Source organism: Diabrotica virgifera, chromosome 4 (assembly GCF_917563875.1).
Source record: "Diabrotica virgifera virgifera chromosome 4, PGI_DIABVI_V3a".
Taxonomy (NCBI): domain Eukaryota; kingdom Metazoa; phylum Arthropoda; class Insecta; order Coleoptera; family Chrysomelidae; genus Diabrotica; species Diabrotica virgifera.
Window position 1 is genome coordinate 196819051 of NC_065446.1, and position 25550 is coordinate 196844600.

Sequence of the window (25550 nt, forward strand, 5' to 3'; positions counted from 1 at the left end):
ATTTTAAAAACGTTGTGTTCAACTAATGGTACCACAATAATGAATTAATTGGAACGTACACAAAAGTTTGGGGGGGTTTAAGGGAACAAAATCCCCATAAATTTTTTATGGGGTGGACAAATTTCACTATAATTTTGTTTTAAGGTGGTCCTGCCATAAGAATGATACATGCCCGTTTTCAATAAAAAATCTCTGAGAGTTTTCGATATACTGAAAAAAATCGATTTTCATTTTGTAACTTCAAAGGGCTGTAACTTTTTTTATGAGCACATTTGTACTAAGGTAAGTTAGGTTCAACCGAACTATTTTTGACCCCAGAATGTGTGGTATAATTTATGACCATTCTTTTCGGGACACCCTGTACATATATTTAATAATTTATGTGAACACAATGCAAACTATTACTGTTGATTTCAACAAAATCACATAAAAGGGATTAAAAAGATTAGGTACTTGCGGGGTTTTTCAACGGGCCGGACAAAGTAAGCGAAAGGGCCGGACCCGGCCCGCGGGCCGGCTTTTGCCCACCCCTGTGCTATAGCCTTATTCTTTAACTATATCGCTGTAATAACATTGTTTCTAGACAGGTAAATTATCATTGTATACTGGGCGTACCAATCAAACTGGTTTTTTTTTCAATTTTCACAACACCCTGTGGAATATTCTAGCCTTTATACAATATTGAAATTAAAACCCAACTATAGCCCCAGGTTTTCTTAACGTTCTGTTTGTTATTCATTCGCTTATGTTGGATAATAAAAAAGTTAGGGACTTTAACAACTAAACATGTTCTTTATCAATACATGGTGTTTCTAAATAAGTGCGACAAACTTTAAGGGGTAATTCTGCATGAAAAAATATTGATCGTTTACTTGATAAAGCTATGTCCGCAAATGCTTGCAAATATAAAATTCTTTTGCCAAACGATCATTATTTTTTCATGCAGAAATTACCCCTTAAAGTTTGTCGCACTTATATTTAGAAACACCTGTATCAATAAAGAACATGGCTAGTTGTTAAAGTCCTTAACTTTTTATTATCCAACGTAAGCGAATGAATAAAAAAACAGAATGTTAATAAAACCTGGAGCTATAGTTAGGCTTTGATTTAAATATATTATAAAGGCTAGAATATTCCACAGGGTGTTGTGAAAATTGAGAAAAAAAACCCAGTTTGATTGGTACACCCGGTATACAATGAAAATTTACCTGTCTATCAACAATATTATCATAGCTATTTTGTTAAAGAATAAGGCTATAACATATTAAAAAAAATTATTTAAATCGGACAACAGGTTTGGGAGATACGAGACATCAAAAATTACCCATTTTTTTGGGGTGCCCGTTTTTCGTGCCGGTGAGTGTAGATTAAATTAGAAGTTCATTGTAAAAAAGGAAGTAAACAAAAACACGAGAAAAATGAATTTATATAAGTAAATAGGTAAGTAAATATTATAGATTAAAATAAGTACAGAAAATATATAATTATAGAGATATATAATCACTTATTGTACCTTCATTTAAGGCTAACTTTAAAAGTAAAGCAGATATGCTATTATTCATGTTTAAAAACAAAAGGCACACAAAACACTAAGTACGATTAGGACCGCGAATCTACAACAGATAAATGTCTGGAAACCGTTACCCAGGGTTGCCAAAAAACGGAAGTCACACCGAGCGGTGTGGTATACGGAAGACGCTACGCGTTGTGTACATAGCCTGTATAGTAGCACGGGAGCGACACTAGCGCTGGTGATATACCGTCGAACTAAAATCTGATCTTATGAGTATGTTAGATACGATATGACTTCCAGCGAAATTTTTAATATAAGCCTTCTGATACCATCTAGTAGCCAAATTCGTAAAAATATAGGCAAAACGTTGTGACTTCCGAAATCGGAAGTCATAACGGTATATATGAAGTAACAACGTATTACGAGAATCTACTTTGGAAGTCACATGGATACATGTATCAATATATATATATATATATATATATATATATATATATATATATATATATATATATATATATATATATATATATATATATATATTGATGTGATCTTGATTATTGATATGAGATGATAATTTTATATGTCATTTAATTTAATCAATGCATTACTAATAATCTAATTAATTTACCAGATCACATATCAATATGTGTTCAATCTCAGGGCTTTTTATAAAATTAATTACTTACATACGTGGCTTCTAAGTATTTCTTAATGGTTCCTAATCGGGATAGGAAAGAAAAGAGTAAAATAATAACACATATGGGTTACAATTGTAATCAAAATATTGTTTATTTTATTCAAATGGCAATCACTGCTTAATATTTGCTATATCTTATTATTCTTAAACATAACATTTACACATGGAATCTTATTTTCTTTTGATTTCCAATTGAAAATTTTTATTAACATTTAACTATTATGATTTATTAGCAACAATTCTATTTAAGTTTGATGAAGCTTTTCTGATATTATTGCTTATGTTTCTTCAATTTTAAATGTGGTATTTACTACGAAAAACCCATACATTCATGTCCAAAAAAATGAGACTGACCTTTTTCTGGTGCACTGAGAATGTCTTCACACAAGACCCGTTTCCTGCTATCCTTGGCTGCAATCAAAACCTCGTCCTGGCTTCCAGTAATGTTCTCCTCTGAAACTAGCTCGTATAGCTCTCGTTTCCTGCTTCTGTCGTGATGCTGTCTTCTACCTTTTTCGAAACTGCAATCAGCTACCGGGAACTCTTGGCTCAAGGAGGTTCTTTTACTCTCAACCTGGCCTACCTCTCGTTCTACGATAGATACTCCACACTCACGGAACTACACAGGCTTTCTCACTCTCCGTACACTACCGTCTACTACTCGACTTCACTTCTCGACAGCTCAAAACATTCTGATCTCTATTTGTCATTCATTCCCCTACTTTCTAAATATCCCTTCCAGATTCACAAATCAAACTTCCACCACCAACTCTCATTCGCAGTATTCCTCAAAACCAATTTTTAAACTTTCTAAATATGCTTAATGGATTTCAAAGAAAATAGTTAATTCCCATTCTAAATTACTTTCTACTATATACAAATTTTAATGACCTATTCTCTATTTCCACTTAGTCTTAATTAGCATCGGCTAATGATCGATCCTTCCGCGAACACGATAATGACCTATTAACGATTTCACTTGAGTCTTATTTAATCACTTCTTAAAATTAAATATAACAATTTGTTGTATACAGGTTGTTCTAAATTTATATGCCCGTGGTTGAGAAAATTGAAAATATTTTATATTAAATTGAATTCTGTTTATAATTATCACAATTTAATTTTCATATCAAATAGAAATATAACAAATCCCCGCCTTGTATTCGATGAAATTTATCTGCATTTTTAAATAAATTTTCTCGAGGCAAAACCAACTCCCTGTATATTTCCTTACTTTAATCTACGTCTTATACCCCTTCTTCTTGTATTACTCTAATTAGTCCCACCTGTAGAGTAATTGTTTCCTTATTTTCAGTGTCCTCATCCTGTGTTAGAGTGTCGGCTATTATGTTGTCTTTCCCTTTTTCCCATATCAATCTTCTGTCTTTTTCCTCAGATTTTTCACATACTTTTACCGTGCATTCTGCATCCTCGTTTTCATATGCCTCCTCTTCAAATGCCACTGTTTCGATCATATCTTTTTCGCTTTCATTTGTTAGCTTTATTTCTTCTTCTCCTGAGCTCATCTCTTCTTTTGAGGAATTCCAGTTTTCTTTTGCTTTTGATACTCTCAATTTTTCTTCTTCTGGGCTCAACTCTTCTTTTGAGGAGCCACAGGTTTCATTTTCTTTTGTCTTTTTCTGACTTTTTCTCCCTTTTCTTCTTTGTCCTTGCTTCGTTGCCAAATTCATTTCCACTGTTTGTTCTTTACCTGATTCGTCCGTATTTTGTTTCTCCTGTTCCTTGTTCTGTTCTTCTTCTTTTTCTTCTGTTAGATTCATCGTATTATTTTTAAAATCTATCACTCCATGTTTTTCTGCCAATTCGTCAACTCCTACTATCATGTCATGTGACATGTTTGGCATTATTACACATTGTAGTGCATACATCTTCTTACCCAGTCGTACCATTACTCGTATGCCTTCATTTATAGTTGCCAATGTCCGTTTGTTTGCGCCCACTAAATTTACCCTAGGTATTTTGTAAATTAAATTTGTTAAGTTAACTTCTTCTATTAGTTTTCTGTTGACCAATGTTATTTCCGATCCAGTATCTATCATAATTTTAATTGGTGTCTCGTTGATAAATCCATCCACAAATTTTAAATTAATTCCATTTTTCTTTTCGTTGTTTCCTGCCAATTTAATAAACTCCTTGGGGTGACAAAAGATTCCTGTTTGTTTTTTTGTTTTTAGTGAGCGCCGTCGTGAAAAGACGCCGGTTGCTCATCGTTGTTTATATTTTCATCATAATGTCTCTCTCCGTCATATTCATCTGTCTGGGTATTATTTACTTCTCTTCTATTTTCTCTTGGTCTGTCCGATCTGTTTCGGTTTTCTCGATATCCCTGTTCATTTTGTCTACCATTATTTCTGTTTTCTTGATTTGAGCGTGTAGTGTTTCTGTTCTGGTATTCTCGATTTCTGTCCTCATTCCATTGCCTATTTCTTTGTTCATATTTTCCTCTTCCGTTGTCTCTATTTTCGTTTTCCCTTCTGGGATTAAATTCTCGTCTTGTATAGTCCCTCCTATTTTGATTTCTATCTCTGTAATCCTGTGTTTCTCGGAGCCTGTAATCTTCTCGCGACCTTCTTGATTTTCTTTCTCTTAAACGTGATTCTCTTATTTGTAGGAATTGGCATAAACTATCTATGTCTTTGTAGTTTTGCAATGTGATATGGTCTTCCAGCGTTTCTTCGAAATGTCTTGCAATCAGTTCGACTAATTGTTCCGATGAGTAATTATATTGTAGATGTTTTGCGTTATAGTAAATTTGTAATGCATATGTCCTTTCTGATATACCCATCCTATCATTGTATTTCCCATTTTGCAATTCCTTGTTAATTTCCAATTGTTGGACTTTTCCCCAGAAATAATTCAAAAATTTTTTTTCAAATTGTTGCCAACTGTCAAATTCTTCTTCTTTGCAATCGAACCATAGGCTTGCTTCATATTTTAGATGGTTTCTGATAGTTTCTTTTGCTGTTTCGAAATTTCCGATGTGCTGTATTTTCTTTTTCAGGCTATTTATGAACGGCACTGGGTGTAATCTTCTTACATCCCCGCCAAACCTTATCTTCACGTCATCTGTGCTATGTATAACCATTTGTCTTCTTTCTCCGACATTTTGTTGAGTATTGATTTCCGCAATCTTTCTTTCCACTTCTTCTATGTCTGCTTGAATAGCGTTTTGCAACTTGTTTTCCAAACTTTCCATTTCTTTTTTCTGGCAATTCGTTATCTCCTTTATTTTATTTTGAATTTTCATTTCTTGTTCTTTCATCTCGTTTTTCATTGTTGTCAAACATCCTTTTACTTCCTTTTCATACTTTCCTATGCGTTCCTCCATTTTCTTGTTGTTCTCTTCTATTGCTTGTTTCATTTTTTGTTGTGTTTCATCCATTTTTTGATCCAATTTTTGTTGTGTTTCATCCATTTTTTGTTGTGTTTCATCCATTTTCTGATCCATTTTTTGTTGTGATTCATCCAGTTTCTGATCCATTTTTTGTTGTGATTCATCCAGTTTTTGTTCCATTCTTTGTGACTGGAGTTGCATCATTTGTAATATTTTATCTATTCCTGATAATTCTTGCTGTTCTGATGCCATGATTGTCGTGTCTAAAATGTCTTCTTGGTCTGAATTATTCTCTTGATTTGAATGTTCTTTTTGTTTTTTGTTGTCTTTGCTTTGGCTTCTTGTCACAGACATTTGTTTTCAAGAAGTACTGTCCCCGCCAAATATGAAATTTTACTAGTATGTTACCAAGACGACTTTTTCTCACCCAAATATTATAAATTGTCAATAAATATATCAAATGTAATATCGTAAAAATAAAATATTTAATCAGTTATGTAAAATTTGTACCTAAAGAGATCTAAAATTTTATGTTATCAAATGTAAGTATCTCACTTTTTACCACAGGCATATAAATTTTCAAATACCGGCTTTACTCTTTCTATCCTTCAAATTTGCCACTAGAAATACTTTACAATGCCCTCCACGTTGGACGACAGTTGATGTGATCTTGATTATTGATATGAGATGATAATTTTATATGTCATTTAATTTAATCAATGCATTACTAATAATCTAATTAATTTACCAGATCACATATCAATATGTGTTCAATCTCAGGGCTTTTTATAAAATTAATTACTTACATACGTGGCTTCTAAGTATTTCTTAATGGTTCCTAATCGGGATAGGAAAGAAAAGAGTAAAATAATAACACATATGGGTTACAATTGTAATCAAAATATTGTTTATTTTATTCAAATGGCAATCACTGCTTAATATTTGCTATATCTTATTATTCTTAAACATAACATTTACACATGGAATCTTATTTTCTTTTGATTTCCAATTGAAAATTTTTATTAACATTTAACTATTATGATTTATTAGCAACAATTCTATTTAAGTTTGATGAAGCTTTTCTGATATTATTGCTTATGTTTCTTCAATTTTAAATGTGGTATTTACTACGAAAAACCCATACATTCATGTCCAAAAAAATGAGACTGACCTTTTTCTGGTGCACTGAGAATGTCTTCACACAAGACCCGTTTCCTGCTATCCTTGGCTGCAATCAAAACCTCGTCCTGGCTTCCAGTAATGTTCTCCTCTGAAACTAGCTCGTATAGCTCTCGTTTCCTGCTTCTGTCGTGATGCTGTCTTCTACCTTTTTCGAAACTGCAATCAGCTACCGGGAACTCTTGGCTCAAGGAGGTTCTTTTACTCTCAACCTGGCCTACCTCTCGTTCTACGATAGATACTCCACACTCACGGAACTACACAGGCTTTCTCACTCTCCGTACACTACCGTCTACTACTCGACTTCACTTCTCGACAGCTCAAAACATTCTGATCTCTATTTGTCATTCATTCCCCTACTTTCTAAATATCCCTTCCAGATTCACAAATCAAACTTCCACCACCAACTCTCATTCGCAGTATTCCTCAAAACCAATTTTTAAACTTTCTAAATATGCTTAATGGATTTCAAAGAAAATAGTTAATTCCCATTCTAAATTACTTTCTACTATATACAAATTTTAATGACCTATTCTCTATTTCCACTTAGTCTTAATTAGCATCGGCTAATGATCGATCCTTCCGCGAACACGATAATGACCTATTAACGATTTCACTTGAGTCTTATTTAATCACTTCTTAAAATTAAATATAACAATTTGTTGTATACAGGTTGTTCTAAATTTATATGCCCGTGGTTGAGAAAATTGAAAATATTTTATATTAAATTGAATTCTGTTTATAATTATCACAATTTAATTTTCATATCAAATAGAAATATAACAATATATATATATATATATATATATATATATATATATATATATATATATATTGATGTGATCTTGATTATTGATATGAGATAATATTCTTATATGTCACTTAATTTAATCAATGTATTAATACTAATCTAATTAATTAAGCAGATCACATATCAATATGTTTTCAATCTCAGGGCGAATTATAAATTAATTACTTACTTTCGTGGATTCTAAATATTTCTTAATGGTTCCTAATCGGGATAGAAAAGAAAAGAGTAAAAAAAATACACATATGGGTTACAATTATAATCAAAATATTTTTTATTTTATTTAAAAGGCAATCAATGCTTAATATTTGCTATTTCTTATTATTCTTAAACATAACATTTACAAATGGGAATCTTATTTCCTTTTGGTTTTCAATTGAAAGTTTTTATTAACATTTAACTATTAGGAGTTATTAGGAACAACTCTATTTAAGTTTGATGAAGCTTTTCTGATATTATTGATTATGTTATTCAATTTTTTTATGTGGAATTTAATGCGAAAAACCCATACATTCATGTCCAAACAAATGAGACTGACCTTTTCCTGGTGAACTGAAAATGTCCTCACACAAGACCCGTTTCCTGCTATCCTTGGCTGCGATCAAACCTCGTCCTGGCTTCCAGTAATGTTCTCCTTTGAAAAACTAGCTCGAATAGCTCTCGTTCCTGGCTCTGTCGTGATGCTGTGTTCTACCTTTTTCGAAACTGCTATCAGCTACCGGGACACTCTTGGCTCAAGGAGGTTCTTTTACTCTCGACCTGGCCTACTTCTCGTTCCACGATAGATACTCCACACTCACGGAACTACACCGGCTTTCTCACTCTCCGTACACTACCGTCTACTACTCGACTTCACTTCTCCTCAGCTCAAAACATTCTGATCTCACTTTGTCATTCATTCCCCTACTTTCTAAATATCCCTTCCAAATTCACAAATCAATCTTCCACCACCAACTCTCACTCGTAATATTCCTCAAAACCAATTTTTATTCTTTCTAAATATGCTTAATGGATTTCAAAAGAAAATATTTAATTCCCATTCTAAAATACTTTCTAACTATTTACAAATTTTAATGACCTATTCTCTCTTTCAAATGAGTCTTATTTAGCATAGGCTAATGATCGAAACCTTCCGCGAAAAACGATAATGAACTATCATCTATTTCACTGAGTTTTATTTAGCATAGGCTAATGATCGACCTTCCGAGAAGAACGATAATGGTACGCGTCATTCACTTTGTTTATCTAAGCACATTGTTCCGAGTTTCATACGCTTATTCTAATCACTTCTTAAAATTAAATATAACAATTTGTTGTATACAGGTTGTTCTAAATTTATATGCCCGAGGTTGAGAAAATTAAAAATATTTTATATTAAATTGAATTTTGTTTATAATTATCAAATTTTAATTTTATATCAAATAGAAATATAACAAATCCCCGCCTTGTATTCGATAAAATTTATCTGCATTTTTAAATAAATTTTCTCGAGGCAAAACCAACTCCCTGTATATTTCCTTACTTTAATCTACGTCTTATATCCTAACTTACTATCTACTTCATGTAATTCTGTCTTTTATTCGTGATATTTGTATACATCGTGAATATTATAAATTCCTCGGATCTTTTCCGAGTTCCTGTGCCTCAACTCATAACTATTTATCCCATTTTCATTATTCACGATGTACGGGCCTTCGAAAACAGGCATCAACTTTGCGCAAATGCCCCCAGGAAGATTTGATAATCGTAATGCCCTCACGAGTACTTTTTCACCCTTTTGGAAAGTCACTGGTCTTCTTTTTCTATTTTGTTCCTGTCTTTGGATATATTTTTCGTTGCTTCGCCGTAATCTTCTCTGTACGGTTTCAATCACCTGTTGATATTCTTTTGGCTCTTGGTCTTCCCATGGCCTTATCGGCAATACACCCTTCATGATGTATTCTGGGGTCTCTTTTGTTACTGTGCTCGGAATTGTATTTAGATACCTTTCTATTTCCGCCATTTTCCTGTCCCAGTGGCGATGTTGACCATCTGTTGCAATGCGAAGAAATTTCGTCACTTCCTGTATGAATCGTTCCGAAGGATTACTCTGTGGATGCCTGATGCTGACAAAATTTGTCTCTATTCCTCGTTCTCGAAGTTGTCCCTTGAAACGATCATTTCGGAAATACGTTGCATTGTCCAGTAGAATCTTTTTTGGTGTTCCTACTATGGCTATAAAATTGTCGATTTTTCTTAATATTTCCTCCCCCTTTGTGGTGCGGCAACTATATAATTTTACGTATTTTGAAAACACATCCACCATTACCAGAATATGTTTGTTCCTTTTAGTGGTCATAATTAGATCGCTTAACATATCTATTGCTACAATGTCTAGTTTGTTTCGGGCTTCAATATTTTTGGCAACATTTTCGTTTTTGAAATTCCGACTCTTATATTTTTGACATACATCGCACTTCTGGGTAATTTCCTTTGCAATGCGGTAATCCTGTCGGCTGATGTAATTTTCCCTAAAAACGAGCCAAACTTTTCTGCTACCGATATGCCCATTGTCCTCATGTAATTTCTTTATTATCTTTTCGGCCAATGTCTGTGTCACTAAATATAGTTCCTTTCCGTCTATTCTCTTAAAATATATGTCATTTTCTACTTCCGCTCTTCTTTTCTCTCTTTCCTCTAGGTCTTCTTGGTTTGTCCTTATCTCATTTAACGAATATATCCCTTCTTCTTGTATTAATCTATTTAGTCCCACCTGTAGAGTAATTGTTTCCTTTTTTCCCGTGTCCTCATCCCGTGTTAGAGCGTCGGCTATTATGTTGTCTTTTCCTTTTATATATCGGAACTCAAAATCATACTCCTGTAATAATAGAATGCCTCTATGTATTCTATTATTTACTAATCTATTCTTCATGATATGTACTAAAGCTGCATGGTCTGTTTCGATTGTGAATTTTGCTCCCAATAAGTAAAACCTCAATTTGTTTACGCAATATAGTACACTGGCAAACTCCAATTCTGTAACACTATATTTTCTCTCATGTGTTTTAGTCACTCGCGATATAAAACATATCGGCACTTCTTGGTCGTTTTGTATTTGAGACAGAACTCCTGCAAATTTTTGTATGGACGCATCAGTTCGGAGTATAAAAGGTAAATTGTAAATGGGGTGGTATATTTTCGTTCCTTTTGCGAATTCTCGTTTTAATGTTTCGCAAGCTTCCTCCTGTTCTTCTTTCCAATTCCATTTTATTCCTTTTTTAAGCAACTTTATCAGAGGGATTTCCTTTTGGCTCAAATCGGGAATCAGTTTTTTAAAATAATTAATCGTGCCAAGAAAACCTCTCAATGTTTTCAAATTCCTTGGTCTTGGGTATTCATCTATGAGCTTGACTCTGTCTTCGGATAATCTTACTGTTTTGGTGTCCAATTGAAAACCCAAATAAATGACTTCTTTTTGAAAAAATTGACATTTTTCAATGTTTAATTTCAATCCCGCTGTGTCCAATTCTTCCAGAATTATTTCTATGTGTTTCAGATGACTCTGAGTATCTTGTGAAAAAATTAATAAATCATCGATATAATGAACTATGAAATCTTCGTGGCGATTCAAAATGGTATGTAGAGCTCGGACGAGTGCAGCACAAGCACTCTGCAATCCAAACGGCACTACCTTAAACCGGTAGGCAATACCATCAATAGAAAAAGCGGTGTAGTTTCTACACTTTTCAGCTAACGGTATCAACCAAAAACTGTGTTTTAAGTCAGTGGCGGCTTTTCTTTATGTGCTGCTGGGCTGCAGAACTACCAAACAACCATAGCAAATCTTAATTATTAAAGAATAATTAATATAGTTTTATTTCAAATCTGCCATATTATCATATTAAACATCAACTGTTAATAATAATTCACCAACAACGATGATTAATATTATTTTTTTTACGTATTTACTCCTCTAGTGAAACCGTATAATTTTTTTACGTATTTGGTGCTCCAGTGAAGCAATCTTTTTACGTATTTGCTGCTCCAGTGAAGCCGCGTCGATAACAACCGAAACACTGGCAGCGGTAAAATGCATTTATTAGGCAAACGGCGATCTTAGCCGATGTGCTTCGGCAATCGGCTGATTAACGGCCTCGGAAATGTGTTTGCGAGCTGCAATTCACGACAGTTATTCGTGACCGTTGCATCTGTGCCGTGTTTAGAAATTCTTAGGTTACAATTTTGTTTAATTTGTTTTGTTCGAGCGTGTTTAAAACAATGGAGTTTCAATTTAAATTAGGTGTAAATAAATTTCAAAAACTTCACTATCAACAACAGTTGATTATAAAAGAACGTGGCCGTCCTATGCCTGATCTTAATATTGAAGTGTCCGGTAAAAGCCGTGGAAAAACATATACGCGTAAATTTAATAAAGACATGTATCTACGAAATCAGTGGATTTGTGGATGTTCCGAAAAAAATGCTTTTTTCTGTTTTCCGTGTGCATTATTCGGCGCAGATAAAGAGGAAAAATTGTGGCGCGAGACAGGAGTGCGGGATCTAGTGCATTTAAGTGAAAAAATAAAGAAGCATGAAAACACGCAAACTCATATGAACAATGAAATGCGATTTGCATTATTTGGGAAACTTAATATACAGGCCCAACTTGACTCTGCTTATTGGATAAATATACAAAAACACAATGAAGAGGTGACGAAAAACAGGTATGTTTTGTCAAAAATAATTGACTGTATAAAATTCTGTGGGGCTTTTGAGCTCGCCTTACGAGGACACGATGAATCTGAAACATCAGATAACCCTGGAATTTTTCGTGGTTTAGTGAATTTTTCTGCTGAACTTGATAAAACACTTAGTGAACACCTTACAAATGCGACAATTTTCAAAGGTACCTCAAAAACAATACAAAATGATATTTTGGATTGCATGCTAGAAGTATACGCTGAGGAGATTTTAAACGAAATCAATGAAGCCCCATTTTTAGCAGTGATAGCTGATGAGACAACGGATGTTTCTATGAAATTTCAAATGGTCATTGTTTTTCGTTATGTAAAAAACGGTGCTCCAGTTGAAAGGTTTTGGACTTTTTTGCTTCCAGAAAAACATGATGCTGAAACCTTAGCTAACACAATTTTGAATGTTTTAGACCCAATATTAAAGAATAACAAAAATAAGCTCATTGCACAAAGTTATGACGGAGCAGCTGTTATGAGTGGGATACATGGCGGAGTGCAAACAATAATTAAGAGAAAATATGAAACTGCTCATTTTGTGCACTGTTACGCCCATCAATTGAATCTAATAATGTCAAGAGCATGTTCTATTAATTCCCAAGTACGCGTATTTTTTGGAGATTTACATGATATACCTGGATTTTTTAGTCATTCACCTCAAAGAATAGCTGTCTTAAATCAAATAGTTGGAAAAAATATTCCTCGTTCAATCCCTACACGCTGGAATTTCAATATTCGTAAAGTAAATGTCGTTTACGAATATAGAGACTTTATTATTGAGTGTATGGAGCAACTAGAAGAAGAGTCAAATGCTATTACTTCCAAGGAAGCAAGAGGACTTAGACGTATTCTGGAAGATCAAAATTTTACTTTCTGGCTGACTGTTTTTCATTATATTATGCCACATGTTGACGTTTTGTACAATAATCTTCAAAAAAAGAACATGGACCCAACCGAAGCACAGAAAGCTATACATGTTTTTGAGCAAAGTATTAACAATGTCCGAAATAAAATAGACCCTATCATACATCAAGCTTCAAATTTAAATGCGGCGCCTAGTGTCCAAAAAAGGAAACGCCCAAATAACAGCCAACAGGATCACCGTATTGCCTGTCTAGAAGTTTGTGATGTTATTATAAACAATGCAAAAGAACGGTTTGCATATACAAATCATCTAGTTGCCGCAACACTTTTATCTTCAGAACATTTCGAAAAATATAATAATAAGTTTCCTGAAAATGAATTGGATTTAACTTGTACAGCTTATAACTTCTTTGATAAAAACCGTTTGCGAACAGAACTGTCAGTTTTGTATTCCAATATCGAGTGTAGAACATTAAAAGGTGCAGTGCCTTTACTAAAATTTATAATTTCTAATAATTTAGAGGACACATTAACAGAAACCAAAAAGTTGATACAAATTCTGGTGACTACGCCAATGACCACAGCAGAAGCTGAACGTAGTTTTTCAACTTTAAAACGGATCAAAACATTTTTAAGAAATTCAATGCGCGAAGACAGATTAACAGCCCTTTCCACACTCTCGATAGAAAAAAAGTTCATCGCTTCAATACCGAACTTTAACGATAAAGTAATCGAAAAGTTTGCGACAAAAAAGGACCGGCGTATTAATTTCCAATTTAGAAAAATGCAATAAATGTAAGTTAATCAGATTTTTATAGCATGTCGTTATTAGTTACTATTAATTAGTATTAAAGCTAATTTTATTGTTTTTGTTTTCGTATGTTATTCTATTTCTATTATTTTATATTGGCCGTGGTTCATGCAGCACACCCTATAGCAGATGTCACGAGCCGCCACTGGTTTTAAGTCAATTTTCGAAAATATGTGTGACCCGGTGATTCTTCCAAAAATGGCCTCGATGTTTAGAGGTGATTCATATTGTGATACAGTGTGCTGGTTGATATTCCTGGCATCTAAACATAATCTCAATTCTCCACTGCTTTTCTTTACTATCACAATCGGGTTAACATACGGTGAATCACATCTTTCGATGATTTGATCTTCCAACATTTTATTTATTTCTTCTTTCACCTCTTGTCGATACTTGTATGGAATCGGGTAAGTCTTTGATCGAAAATTTCCCAAGTTTTTCACCTCAAATGAATGTTCGTACTTTTTAGCCACTCTGTTTTCCTCATTGATCAAATTTTCGTAGTTTCTTAACATCAACCGCAATTCTTTTTCTTTCCCTTCTCCACATATCAATTTTCTGTCTTTTTTCTCAGATTCTTCACACATGTTTACCGTGCATTCTGCATCCTCGTTTGCATATACCTCCTCTTCAAATACCACTGTTTCAATCATATTCTTTTCACTTTCATTTTTTAGCTTTATTTCTTCTTCTCCTGAGCCCGTCTCTTCTTTTGAGGAATCCCAGGTTTCCTTTGTTTCTGATACTCTCAAATTTTCTTCTTCTGGGCTCAACTCTTCTTTTGAGGAGCCACAGGTTTCATTTTCTTTTATCTCTTTCTGACCTTTTCTCCTTTTTCTTCTTTGTCCTTGCTTCGCTGCCAAATTCATTTCCACTGTTTGTTCTTTACCTGATTCGTCCGTATTTTGTTTCTCATGTTCCTTGTCCTGTTCTTTTTCTTTTTCTTCTGTTAGTTTCATCGTATTATTTTTAAAATCTATCACTACATGTTTTTCTGCCAATTCGTCCACTCCTACTATCATGTCATGTGACATGTTCGGCATTATTACACATTGTAGTGCATACATATTCTTGCCCAGTCGTACCATTACTCGTATGCCTTCATTTATAGTTGCCAATGTCCGTTTGTTTGCGCCCACTAAATTTACCCTAGGTATTTTATAAATTAAATTTGTTAAGTTAACTTCTTCTATTAGTTTTCTGTTGACCAATGTTATTTCAGATCCAGTGTCTATCATAATTTTAATTGGTTTCTCGTTGATAAATCCATCCACAAATTTCAAATTAACTCCATTTTTCTTTTCGTTGTTTCCTGCCAATTTAATAAACTCCTTGGGGTGACAAAAGATTCCTGTTTGATTTTTGGTTTTTAGTGAGCGCCGTCGTGAAAAGACGCCGGTTGCTCATCGTTGTTTATATTTTCGTCATAATGTCTCTCTCCGTCATATTCATCTGTCTGGGTATTATTTACTTCTCTTCTATTTTCTCTTGGTCTGTCGGATCTGTTTCGGTTTTCTCGATATCCCTGTTCATTTTGTCTACCATTATTTCTGTTTTCTTGATTTGAGTGTGTGGTGTTTCTATTCTGGTATTCTCGATTTCTGTCCTCATTCCATTGCCTATTTCTTTGTTCATAATTTCCTCTTCCGTTGTCTCTATTTTCGTTTTCCCTTCTGGGATTAAAATCTCGTCTTGTATAGTCCCTCCTATTTTGATTTCTATCTCAGTAATCTTGTGTTTCTCGGGGCCTGTAATCTTCTCGCGACCTTCTTGATTTTCTTTCTCTTAGACGTGATTCTCTTATTTGTAGGAATTGGCATAAACTATCTATGTCTTTGTAATTTTGCAATGTGATATGGTCTTCCAGCGTTTCCTCGAAATGTCTTGCAATCAGTTCGACTAATTGTTCCGATGAGTAATTATATTGTAAATGTTTTGCATTATTGTAAATTTGCAAAGCATATGTCCTTTCTGATACACCCATCCTATCATTGTATTTCCCATTTTGCAATTCCTTGTTAATTTCCAATTGTTGGACCTTTCCCCAGAAATAATTCAAAAATTTTTGTTCAAATTGTTGCCAATTGCCGAATTCTTCTTCTTTACTATCGAACCATAGGCTTGCTTCATATTTGAGATGGTTTCTGATAGTTTCTTTTGCTGTATCGAAATTTCCGATGTGTTGTATTTTCTTTTTCAGGCTATTTATGAACGGCACTGGGTGTAATCTTCTTACATCCCCGCCAAACCTTATCTTCACGTCATCTGTGCTATGTATAACCATTTCTCTTCTTTCTCCGACATTTTGTTGCGTCCGGTTTTCGGTGACTTGTTTTTCTATTTCTGTGATTCTTTTTTCCACTTCTTCTCTGTCTACTTGAATAGCATTTTCCAACTTATTTTCCAAATTTTCTAGTTCCTTTTTCTGGCCATTCGTTAACTCCTTTATTTTATCTTGAATTTTCATTTCATACTTTTCTATGCGTTCCTCCATTTTCTTGTTGTTCTCTTCTATGGCTTGTTTTGTTTCCTTCTGATTTTCTTGCATTATTCTTTTTGTTTCATCCATTTTTTGATCCAATTTTTGTTGTGTTTCATCCATTTTTCGTTGTGTTTCTTCCTGATTTTTATCCATTGTCCTTTTTGCTTCATCCATTGCTTGTTTTGTTTCTCTTTGATTGTCATCCAGTTTTTGTGACTGGATTTGCATCAGTTGTAATAGTTTATCTATTCCTGATAATTCTTGCTGTTCTGATGCCATGATTGTCGTGTCTAAAATATCTTCTTGGTCTGAATGTTCTTTTTGTTTTTTGTTGTCCTTGCTTTGGCTTCTTGTCACAGACATTTGTTTTCAAGAAGTATTATCCCCGCCAAATATGAAATTTTACTAGTATGTTACCAAGACGACTTTTTTTTACCCAAATATTATAAATTGTCAATAAATATATCAAATGTAAATATCATAAAAATAAAATATTAAATCAGTTATGTAAAATTTGTACCTAAAGAGATCTAAAATTTTATGTTATCAAATGTAAGTATCTCACTTTTTACCACAGGCATATAAATTTTCAAATACCGGCTTTACTCTTTCTATCCTTCAAATTTGCCACTAGAAATACTTTACAATGCTTTCCACGTTGGACGACAGTTGATGTGATCTTGATTATTGATATGAGATAATATTCTTATATGTCACTTAATTTAATCAATGTATTAATACTAATCCAATTAAGTGAAATATATAAGTGAAATATTAATTCCATTTTTAAAGTGCTCGTAATATTAGCTCTATACTTTTCATGCTATACTTAGAAGGTTACCGAAGGGGGTTGGATGAGAATTTTGATTTAAAACACATCCAGTATTTTGTTAGAGTCGCATGCCGTTTCATCGTTATCTGTGAACGAACGGTTGTTTTTTACCTAAAACTTTTTTGGTGTTTTTTTATCTTTTCCACATTACAGCAAATAATTGTGTTAAATTGATTATTCTAACTCTATCAAACGGGAAACAATTTTTTTTCTTCTCCTGGCCTCATGGTTCAACCAATTTTTGTAATTGTAACTTTGAAACTTTTAGTTTTGTGACTTTTTTGGCTTTTTACTTTAGCATAAGAAATTTTAATGTATTTTTTAGCTACTAAGTTTATAACGTCAAAAACCATTGTTATGACATTGTTTTTTACATCTTTATGTTAACTTCACAATCATTTTAGAACTGATGAAGTGCAGGAATACTGCACGAAACGTATTCTATTAAAAAGATTGAAATAGTTTGATCATTTTTTATTTCTCCTTGACTGATAACCTCAATTACAGTGAGATTTTCTCCTCACTCACTTTTTACATTTAAATATTATACAGTCGTACTCCTTGATATATATATATATATATATATATATATATATATATATATATATATATATAAAATTTTGGTATTTTTCGGGTTCTGTCGGTCAGGAATTAAAACAATTCTATTTTTTTGTCACTTAATATTTCGTCAACTGATTGTTGACTTCATCAGAAGTGCACTACAAATTTACAAGAAAAAAAGGTATAAGCAACATAAGAAAAATTACATAAAACACTACTTACAATGTGGAATTGTTGACAAATGAACAAAACAAACATTGGTCACACACACTTACAATTAGACTAACATTTTTGAAATGAAACAAATTAAATATAGATAAAATGATAAAAAATGTACACTAATGACTAGTTTATGTGTATAGATAAAATAAGTATAATTGGTAAATGTTGTATCAATAATCTAATTAAATAGATTGCAGAATATTGCAGTATATATTGCTGAGTTGGTTGGTGTCAGCCTTATAATTAATTACATTTTTTGTTTTTGTGATGTAACACATTTCGAGAAATAGCCAGTTTTTATAGTGTTGTACTGTTTGTAGTATTTCAACATTGGTATAGTCAAACTGATGACCTGTGTTGATGCAGTGATCGACTACAGCGCATGTATTTTTATATTTCTGGCAGTCACTTTTGTGTTGAGTAATACGTTGTTTCAGCCATTGGCTTGTTTGTCCAATATAGCAACCGTCGCAGCCTAAACACGGTAGTTTATAGATCGTATTGGTTGTGTACATAGTTGGTGTATGATCTTTTACACGAGAGAATAAACTTTTGTTATTAATACAGCTGTACTTACCAATTCTGATATTAGAATGTGGTTCAAAGAGAGCCGTAATTTTGTTCGTGAGATTTTCAATAAAGGGTAATCTTCTGTATTTAAAATCTTGTGGAGCATCTCTATCCAATTGTCCATCATAATATTCGGAGTTGTAAATTAGTTGTTTTAATATAGACCTCGGGTAACCGTTGTTGATAAATATGTCAAATAGTTTGCGTTTATTGGTACTTAGGAACTGATCATCACATATATGTAGTATTCTATTTTTCATAGCAAGAACTGTACTATATTTTTGGTTTTTGGGGTGGTTGGATGAAAAATTTAAAAATCTTCCTGATGCAGTAGGTTTTTTGATACCAATCTAGGATGACGTGATTGTCTTCTGTACGAATTACTTTTGTGTCCAAGAAGGGTACGCTGTTATTAGTTTCTCTTTCAACAGTGAATTGTATCTTACTATTGAAAGAATTGAAAGTGCTTAAGATGGTGTCGACCTGATTAATTGGTACGGAACAGATGATGTCATCGACATATTTATATAGGAAAGGCAGTGTGAATGGAAGGTTGGCTATGGTGTTTTCTATTAGATAATCTAAAACAATAAGTGCCAGTATATTGCTTATCGGACTACCCATAGGAGTTCCAAAGGTTTGACGATAAAATATGTTGTTGAATGAAAAGTAAGTATTTTTAAAAATGAATTTTAACAACGTCAAAAAATTGTCTCTTGTTAGAATTGTGTATGATGTTATTAGTTCCCATTTTAGATCTATAATTGAATATACTAAGTCTTCTGGAATATTAGTGAATAGAGAAATTGCATCTTGGGAAATTAAGACATGATTATTAGGCAATTTTTTACCTCTGATCCTATTTACAAATGTGAACGTGTCTTTAACATTAAAATCTGTCATATCTTCAAAAGCATTCTGTAAGATGTTACATAAAAACTTTGATATATTATAAGTAACAGAATTTATTGAGCTAGTTATGGGACGTAGAGGGAAATTTTCTTTATGTACTTTTGGTAGACAGTACAGTTTTGGAAAGGACGAATTGTAGATAGTAAGTTCTTTTGCCTGTTGATCAGTAAGTTGTTTTTCGGATTTTAGTCTTTTTATTATATTGTTGAATGAAGTCTGTATTGATGATGTTGGATCTTTAGGTAGTTGTATATATGTTAAAGGGTCATTAAGAAGTAACTCAGTTTTCCTTATATAGTCATCCTTGTTAAGGGCAACAGTACAACCCCCTTTATCAGACTCCAAAATAAGCAATTCAGGATGAGATTGAAGAAACGTTTGTGTTTTTTTATACATAATATTTAGGTGAGACGGCTGATTGTTTTTTGAATGATGCAAAAAGTTCGTCACTATATTTGTGGCTTTGGCCCTAATAAGATCTCGTGATGTACCTGGAACATCATCAATAATATTTTCCATATCAGCAAGGAAGATATCTAGTCTTAAGTCACTATGTACAGATGGTATCGCAAACTTTGGACCAAGAGAGAGGAAGTCAGAAATATCATGTGGTATTACTATATTGGATATGTTTTTAAACCATGCGCTATTGTCTTTAAATAGATAGTCATCAGTTGACTGATGTTGATAGAGCTTTTCAAATTTTTTAACATTGTGTTGTTTTATTTTCTTAAAATTGGTATTGAAATTTCGTTTTAAACAGGCTTCAAAATCACTTAAAATATTGAAAGGTATTTTATCTGATAATTTAAGTTTTGTATTTGTAATAGTATTTTGATATCTCGAAATGTTTTTACATGTTATTTTTATTTCTAAAGATAAAGTCTTTTTGGATGTATTTAAAACTAAATTGTCACTTTTACACAATTGTCACTGTTCCGTACCAATTAATCAGGTCGACACCATCTTAAGCACTTTCAATTCTTTCAATAGTAAGATACAATTCACTGTTGAAAGAGAAACTAATAACAGCGTACCCTTCTTGGACACAAAAGTAATTCGTACAGAAGACAATCACGTCATCCTAGATTGGTATCAAAAACCTACTGCATCAGGAAGATTTTTAAATTTTTCATCCAACCACCCCAAAAACCAAAAATATAGTACAGTTCTTGCTATGAAAAATAGAATACTACATATATGTGATGATCAGTTCCTAAGTACCAATAAACGCAAACTATTTGACATATTTATCAACAACGGTTACCCGAGGTCTATATTAAAACAACTAATTTACAACTCCGAATATTATGATGGACAATTGGATAGAGATGCTCCACAAGATTTTAAATACAGAAGATTACCCTTTATTGAAAATCTCACGAACAAAATTACGGCTCTCTTTGAACCACATTCTAATATCAGAATTGGTAAGTACAGCTGTATTAATAACAAAAGTTTATTCTCTCGTGTAAAAGATCATACACCAACTATGTACACAACCAATACGATCTATAAACTACCGTGTTTAGGCTGCGACGGTTGCTATATTGGACAAACAAGCCAATGGCTGAAACAACGTATTACTCAACACAAAAGTGACTGCCAGAAATATAAAAATACATGCGCTGTAGTCGATCACTGCATCAACACAGGTCATCAGTTTGACTATACCAATGTTGAAATACTACAAACAGTACAACACTATAAAAACAGGCTATTTCTCGAAATGTGTTACATCACAAAAACAAAAAATGTAATTAATTATAAGGCTGACACCAACCAACTCAGCAATATATACTGCAATATTCTGCAATCTATTTAATTAGATTATTGATACAACATTTACCAATTATACTTATTTTATCTATACACATAAACTAGTCATTAGTGTACATTTTTTATCATTTTATCTATATTTAATTTGTTTCATTTCAAAAATGTTAGTCTAATTGTAAGTGTGTGTGACCAATGTTTGTTTTGTTCATTTGTCAACAATTCCACATTGTAAGTAGTGTTTTATGTAATTTTTCTTATGTTGCTTATACCTTTTTTTCTTGTAAATTTGTAGTGCACTTCTAATGAAGTCAACAATCAGTTGACGAAATATTAAGTGACAAAAAAATAGAATTGTTTTAATTCCTGACCGACAGAACCCGAAAAATACCAAAATTTTGTTTAAAATAATATACGGTCGATAATAAATCAAATACTTTATATATATATATATATATATTGATGTGATCTTGATTATTGATATGAGATAATATTCTTATATGTCACTTAATTTAATCAATGTATTAATACTAATCTAATTAATTAAGCAGATCACATATCAATATGTTTTCAATCTCAGGGCGAATTATAAATTAATTACTTACTTTCGTGGATTCTAAATATTTCTTAATGGTTCCTAATCGGGATAGAAAAGAAAAGAGTAAAAAAAAATACACATATGGGTTACAATTATAATCAAAATATTTTTTATTTTATTTAAAAGGCAATCAATGCTTAATATTTGCTATTTCTTATTATTCTTAAACATAACATTTACAAATGGGAATCTTATTTCCTTTTGGTTTTCAATTGAAAGTTTTTATTAACATTTAACTATTAGGAGTTATTAGGAACAACTCTATTTAAGTTTGATGAAGCTTTTCTGATATTATTGATTATGTTATTCAATTTTTTTATGTGGAATTTAATGCGAAAAACCCATACATTCATGTCCAAACAAATGAGACTGACCTTTTCCTGGTGAACTGAAAATGTCCTCACACAAGACCCGTTTCCTGCTATCCTTGGCTGCGATCAAACCTCGTCCTGGCTTCCAGTAATGTTCTCCTTTGAAAAACTAGCTCGAATAGCTCTCGTTCCTGGCTCTGTCGTGATGCTGTGTTCTACCTTTTTCGAAACTGCTATCAGCTACCGGGACACTCTTGGCTCAAGGAGGTTCTTTTACTCTCGACCTGGCCTACTTCTCGTTCCACGATAGATACTCCACACTCACGGAACTACACCGGCTTTCTCACTCTCCGTACACTACCGTCTACTACTCGACTTCACTTCTCCTCAGCTCAAAACATTCTGATCTCACTTTGTCATTCATTTCCCTACTTTCTAAATATCCCTTCCAAATTCACAAATCAATCTTCCACCACCAACTCTCACTCGTAATATTCCTCAAAACCAATTTTTAATCTTTCTAAATATGCTTAATGGATTTCAAAAGAAAATATTTAATTCCCATTCTAAAATACTTTCTAACTATTTACAAATTTTAATTACCTATTCTCTCTTTCAAATGAGTCTTATTTAGCATAGGCTAATGATCGAAACCTTCCGCGAAAAACGATAATGAACTATCATCTATTTCACTGAGTTTTATTTAGCATAGGCTAATGATCGACCTTCCGAGAAGAACGATAATGGTACGCGTCATTCACTTTGTTTATCTAAGCACATTGTTCCGAGTTTCATACGCTTATTCTAATCACTTCTTAAAATTAAATATAACAATTTGTTGTATACAGGTTGTTCTAAATTTATATGCCCGAGGTTGAGAAAATTAAAAATATTTTATATTAAAGTGAATTTTGTTTATAATTATCAAATTTTAATTTTATATCAAATAGAAATATAACAATATATATTGGAAATTAACAAGGAATTGCAAAATGGGAAATACAATGATAGGATGGGTATATCAGAAAGGACATATGCATTACAAATTTACTATAACGCAAAACATTTACAATATAATTACTCATCGGAACAATTAGTCGAACTGATTGCAAGACATTTCGAAGAAACGCTGGAAGACCATATCACATTGCAAAACTACAAAGACATAGATAGTTTATGCCAATTCCTACAAATAAGAGAATCACATTTAAGAGAAAGAAAATCAAGAAGGTCGCGAGAAGATTACAGGCCCCGAGAAACACAGGATTACAGAGATAGAAATCAAAATAGGAGGGACTATACAAGACGAGATTTTAATCCCAGAAGGGAAACGAAAATAGAGACAACGGAAGAGGAAATTATGAACAAAGAAATAGGCAATGGAATGAGGACAGAAATCGAGAATACCAGAATAGAAACACCACACTCGCAAATCAAGAAAATAGAAATAATGGTAGACAGAATGAACAGGGATATCGAGAAAACCGAAACAGATCCGACAGACCAAGAGAAAATAGAAGAGAAGTAAATAATACCCAGACAGATGAATATGACGGAGAGAGACATTATGACGAAAATATAAACAACGATGAGCAACCGGCGTCTTTTCACGACTTCTTCTTCTTCATGTGCCATCTCCTCTAAGAAGGTTGGCAACCATCACGGCAATTCGCACTTTCGACACCGCTGCTCTAAAGAGATCAGCAGAAGTGCAATTAAACCAAGCTCTCAAATTGTTTAACCAGGAGATGCGTCTTCTTCCGCGGCTCCTTCTACCCTGTATTCTTCCTTGCATTATCAATTGTAACAAGTTATAACGCTCGCCCCTCATAACATGTCCCAGATATTGCAGTTTTCTGACTTTAATTGTATTTAAAATCTCTTTATCTTTTCCCATTCTTCTCAACACCTCGATATTCGTGACTCTATCCACCCAACTTATTCTTAATATTCTTCTGTAGGCCCATAACTCGAAGGCTTCTAATCTGTCCGAAACATCCTTCTTTAATGTCCAAGCCTCCAACCCATAGAATAATACGGAGAACACGTAGCATCTCAGAAGTCTTATCTTTAAAGAAATTGTAACGTCCCTGCTACAGAGTACTTTTTTTAGTTTGTTGAAAGCATTTCTTGCCTGTCCTATTCTTGCTTTAATCTCTTCTGTGTACTCATTAGTGTACTCATTTCACGACGGCGCTCACTAAAATCCAAAAATCAAACAGGAATCTTTTGTAACCCCAAGGAGTTTATTAAATTGGCAAGAAACAACGAAAAGAAAAATGGAGTTAATTTAAAATTTGTGGATGGATTTATCAACGAGAAACCAATTAAAATTATGATAGACACTGGATCTGAAATAACATTGGTCAACAGAAAACTAATAGAAGAAGTTAACTTAACAAATTTAATTTACAAAATACCTAGGGTAAATTTAGTGGGCGCAAACAAACGGACATTGGCAACTATAAATGAAGGCATACGAGTAATGGTACGACTGGGTAAGAAGATGTATGCACTACAATGTGTAATAATGCCAAACATGTCACATGACATGATAGTAGGAGTTGACGAATTGGCAGAAAAACATGTAGTGATAGATTTTAAAAATAATACGATGAATCTAACAGAAGAAAAAGAAGAAGAACAGGACAAGGAACAGGAGAAACAAAATACGGACGAATCAGGTAAAGAACAAACAGTGGAAATGAATTTGGCAACGAAGCAAGGACAAAGAAGAAAAGGGAGAAAAAGTCAGAAAAAGACAAAAGAAAATGAAACCTGTAGCTCCTCAAAAGAAGAGTTGAGCCCAGAAGAAGAAAAATTGAGAGTATCAAAAGCAAAAGAAAACTGGGATTCCTCAAAAGAAGAGATGAGCTCAGGAGAAGAAGAAATAAAGCTAACAAATGAAAGCGAAAAAGATACGATCGAAACAGTGGCATTTGAAGAGGAGGCATATGAAAACGAGGATACAGAATACACGGTAAAAGTATGTGAAAAATCTGAGGAAAAAGACAGAAGATTGATATGGGAAAAAGGGAAAGACAACATAATAGCCGACACTCTAACACAGGATGAGGACACTGAAAATAAGGAAACAATTACTCTACAGGTGGGACTAATTAGAGTAATACAAGAAGAAGGGGTATAAGACGTAGATTAAAGTAAGGAAATATACAGGGAGTTGGTTTTGCCTCGAGAAAATTTATTTAAAAATGCAGAAAAATTTTATCGAATACAAGGCGGGGATTTGTTATATTTCTATTTGATCTGAAAATTAAATTTTGATAATTATAAGCAGAATTCAATTTAATATAAAATATTTTCAA

The 25550-nt window shown here is 33.0% G+C and overlaps 2 protein-coding genes across 2 annotated transcripts in view; one reads left to right on the forward strand and one right to left on the reverse strand.

Annotated features, from left to right (window-relative positions):
• Positions 1-4556, reverse strand: part of LOC126883285 (cilia- and flagella-associated protein 251-like) — a 287613-nt gene extending 283057 nt beyond the window's left edge. Inside the window, exon 1 of the mRNA XM_050648630.1 lies at positions 3177-4556. Within this exon, the coding sequence (XP_050504587.1) occupies positions 3461-4273 (813 nt within the window). The 5' untranslated portion in view covers positions 4274-4556 and the 3' untranslated portion in view covers positions 3177-3460. The remainder of the gene's footprint in view (positions 1-3176) is intronic.
• LOC126883287 (uncharacterized) overlaps positions 1-25550 on the forward strand; it is a 118339-nt gene that overhangs the window by 64330 nt on the left and 28459 nt on the right. The gene's annotated exons all lie outside the window — the stretch shown is intronic.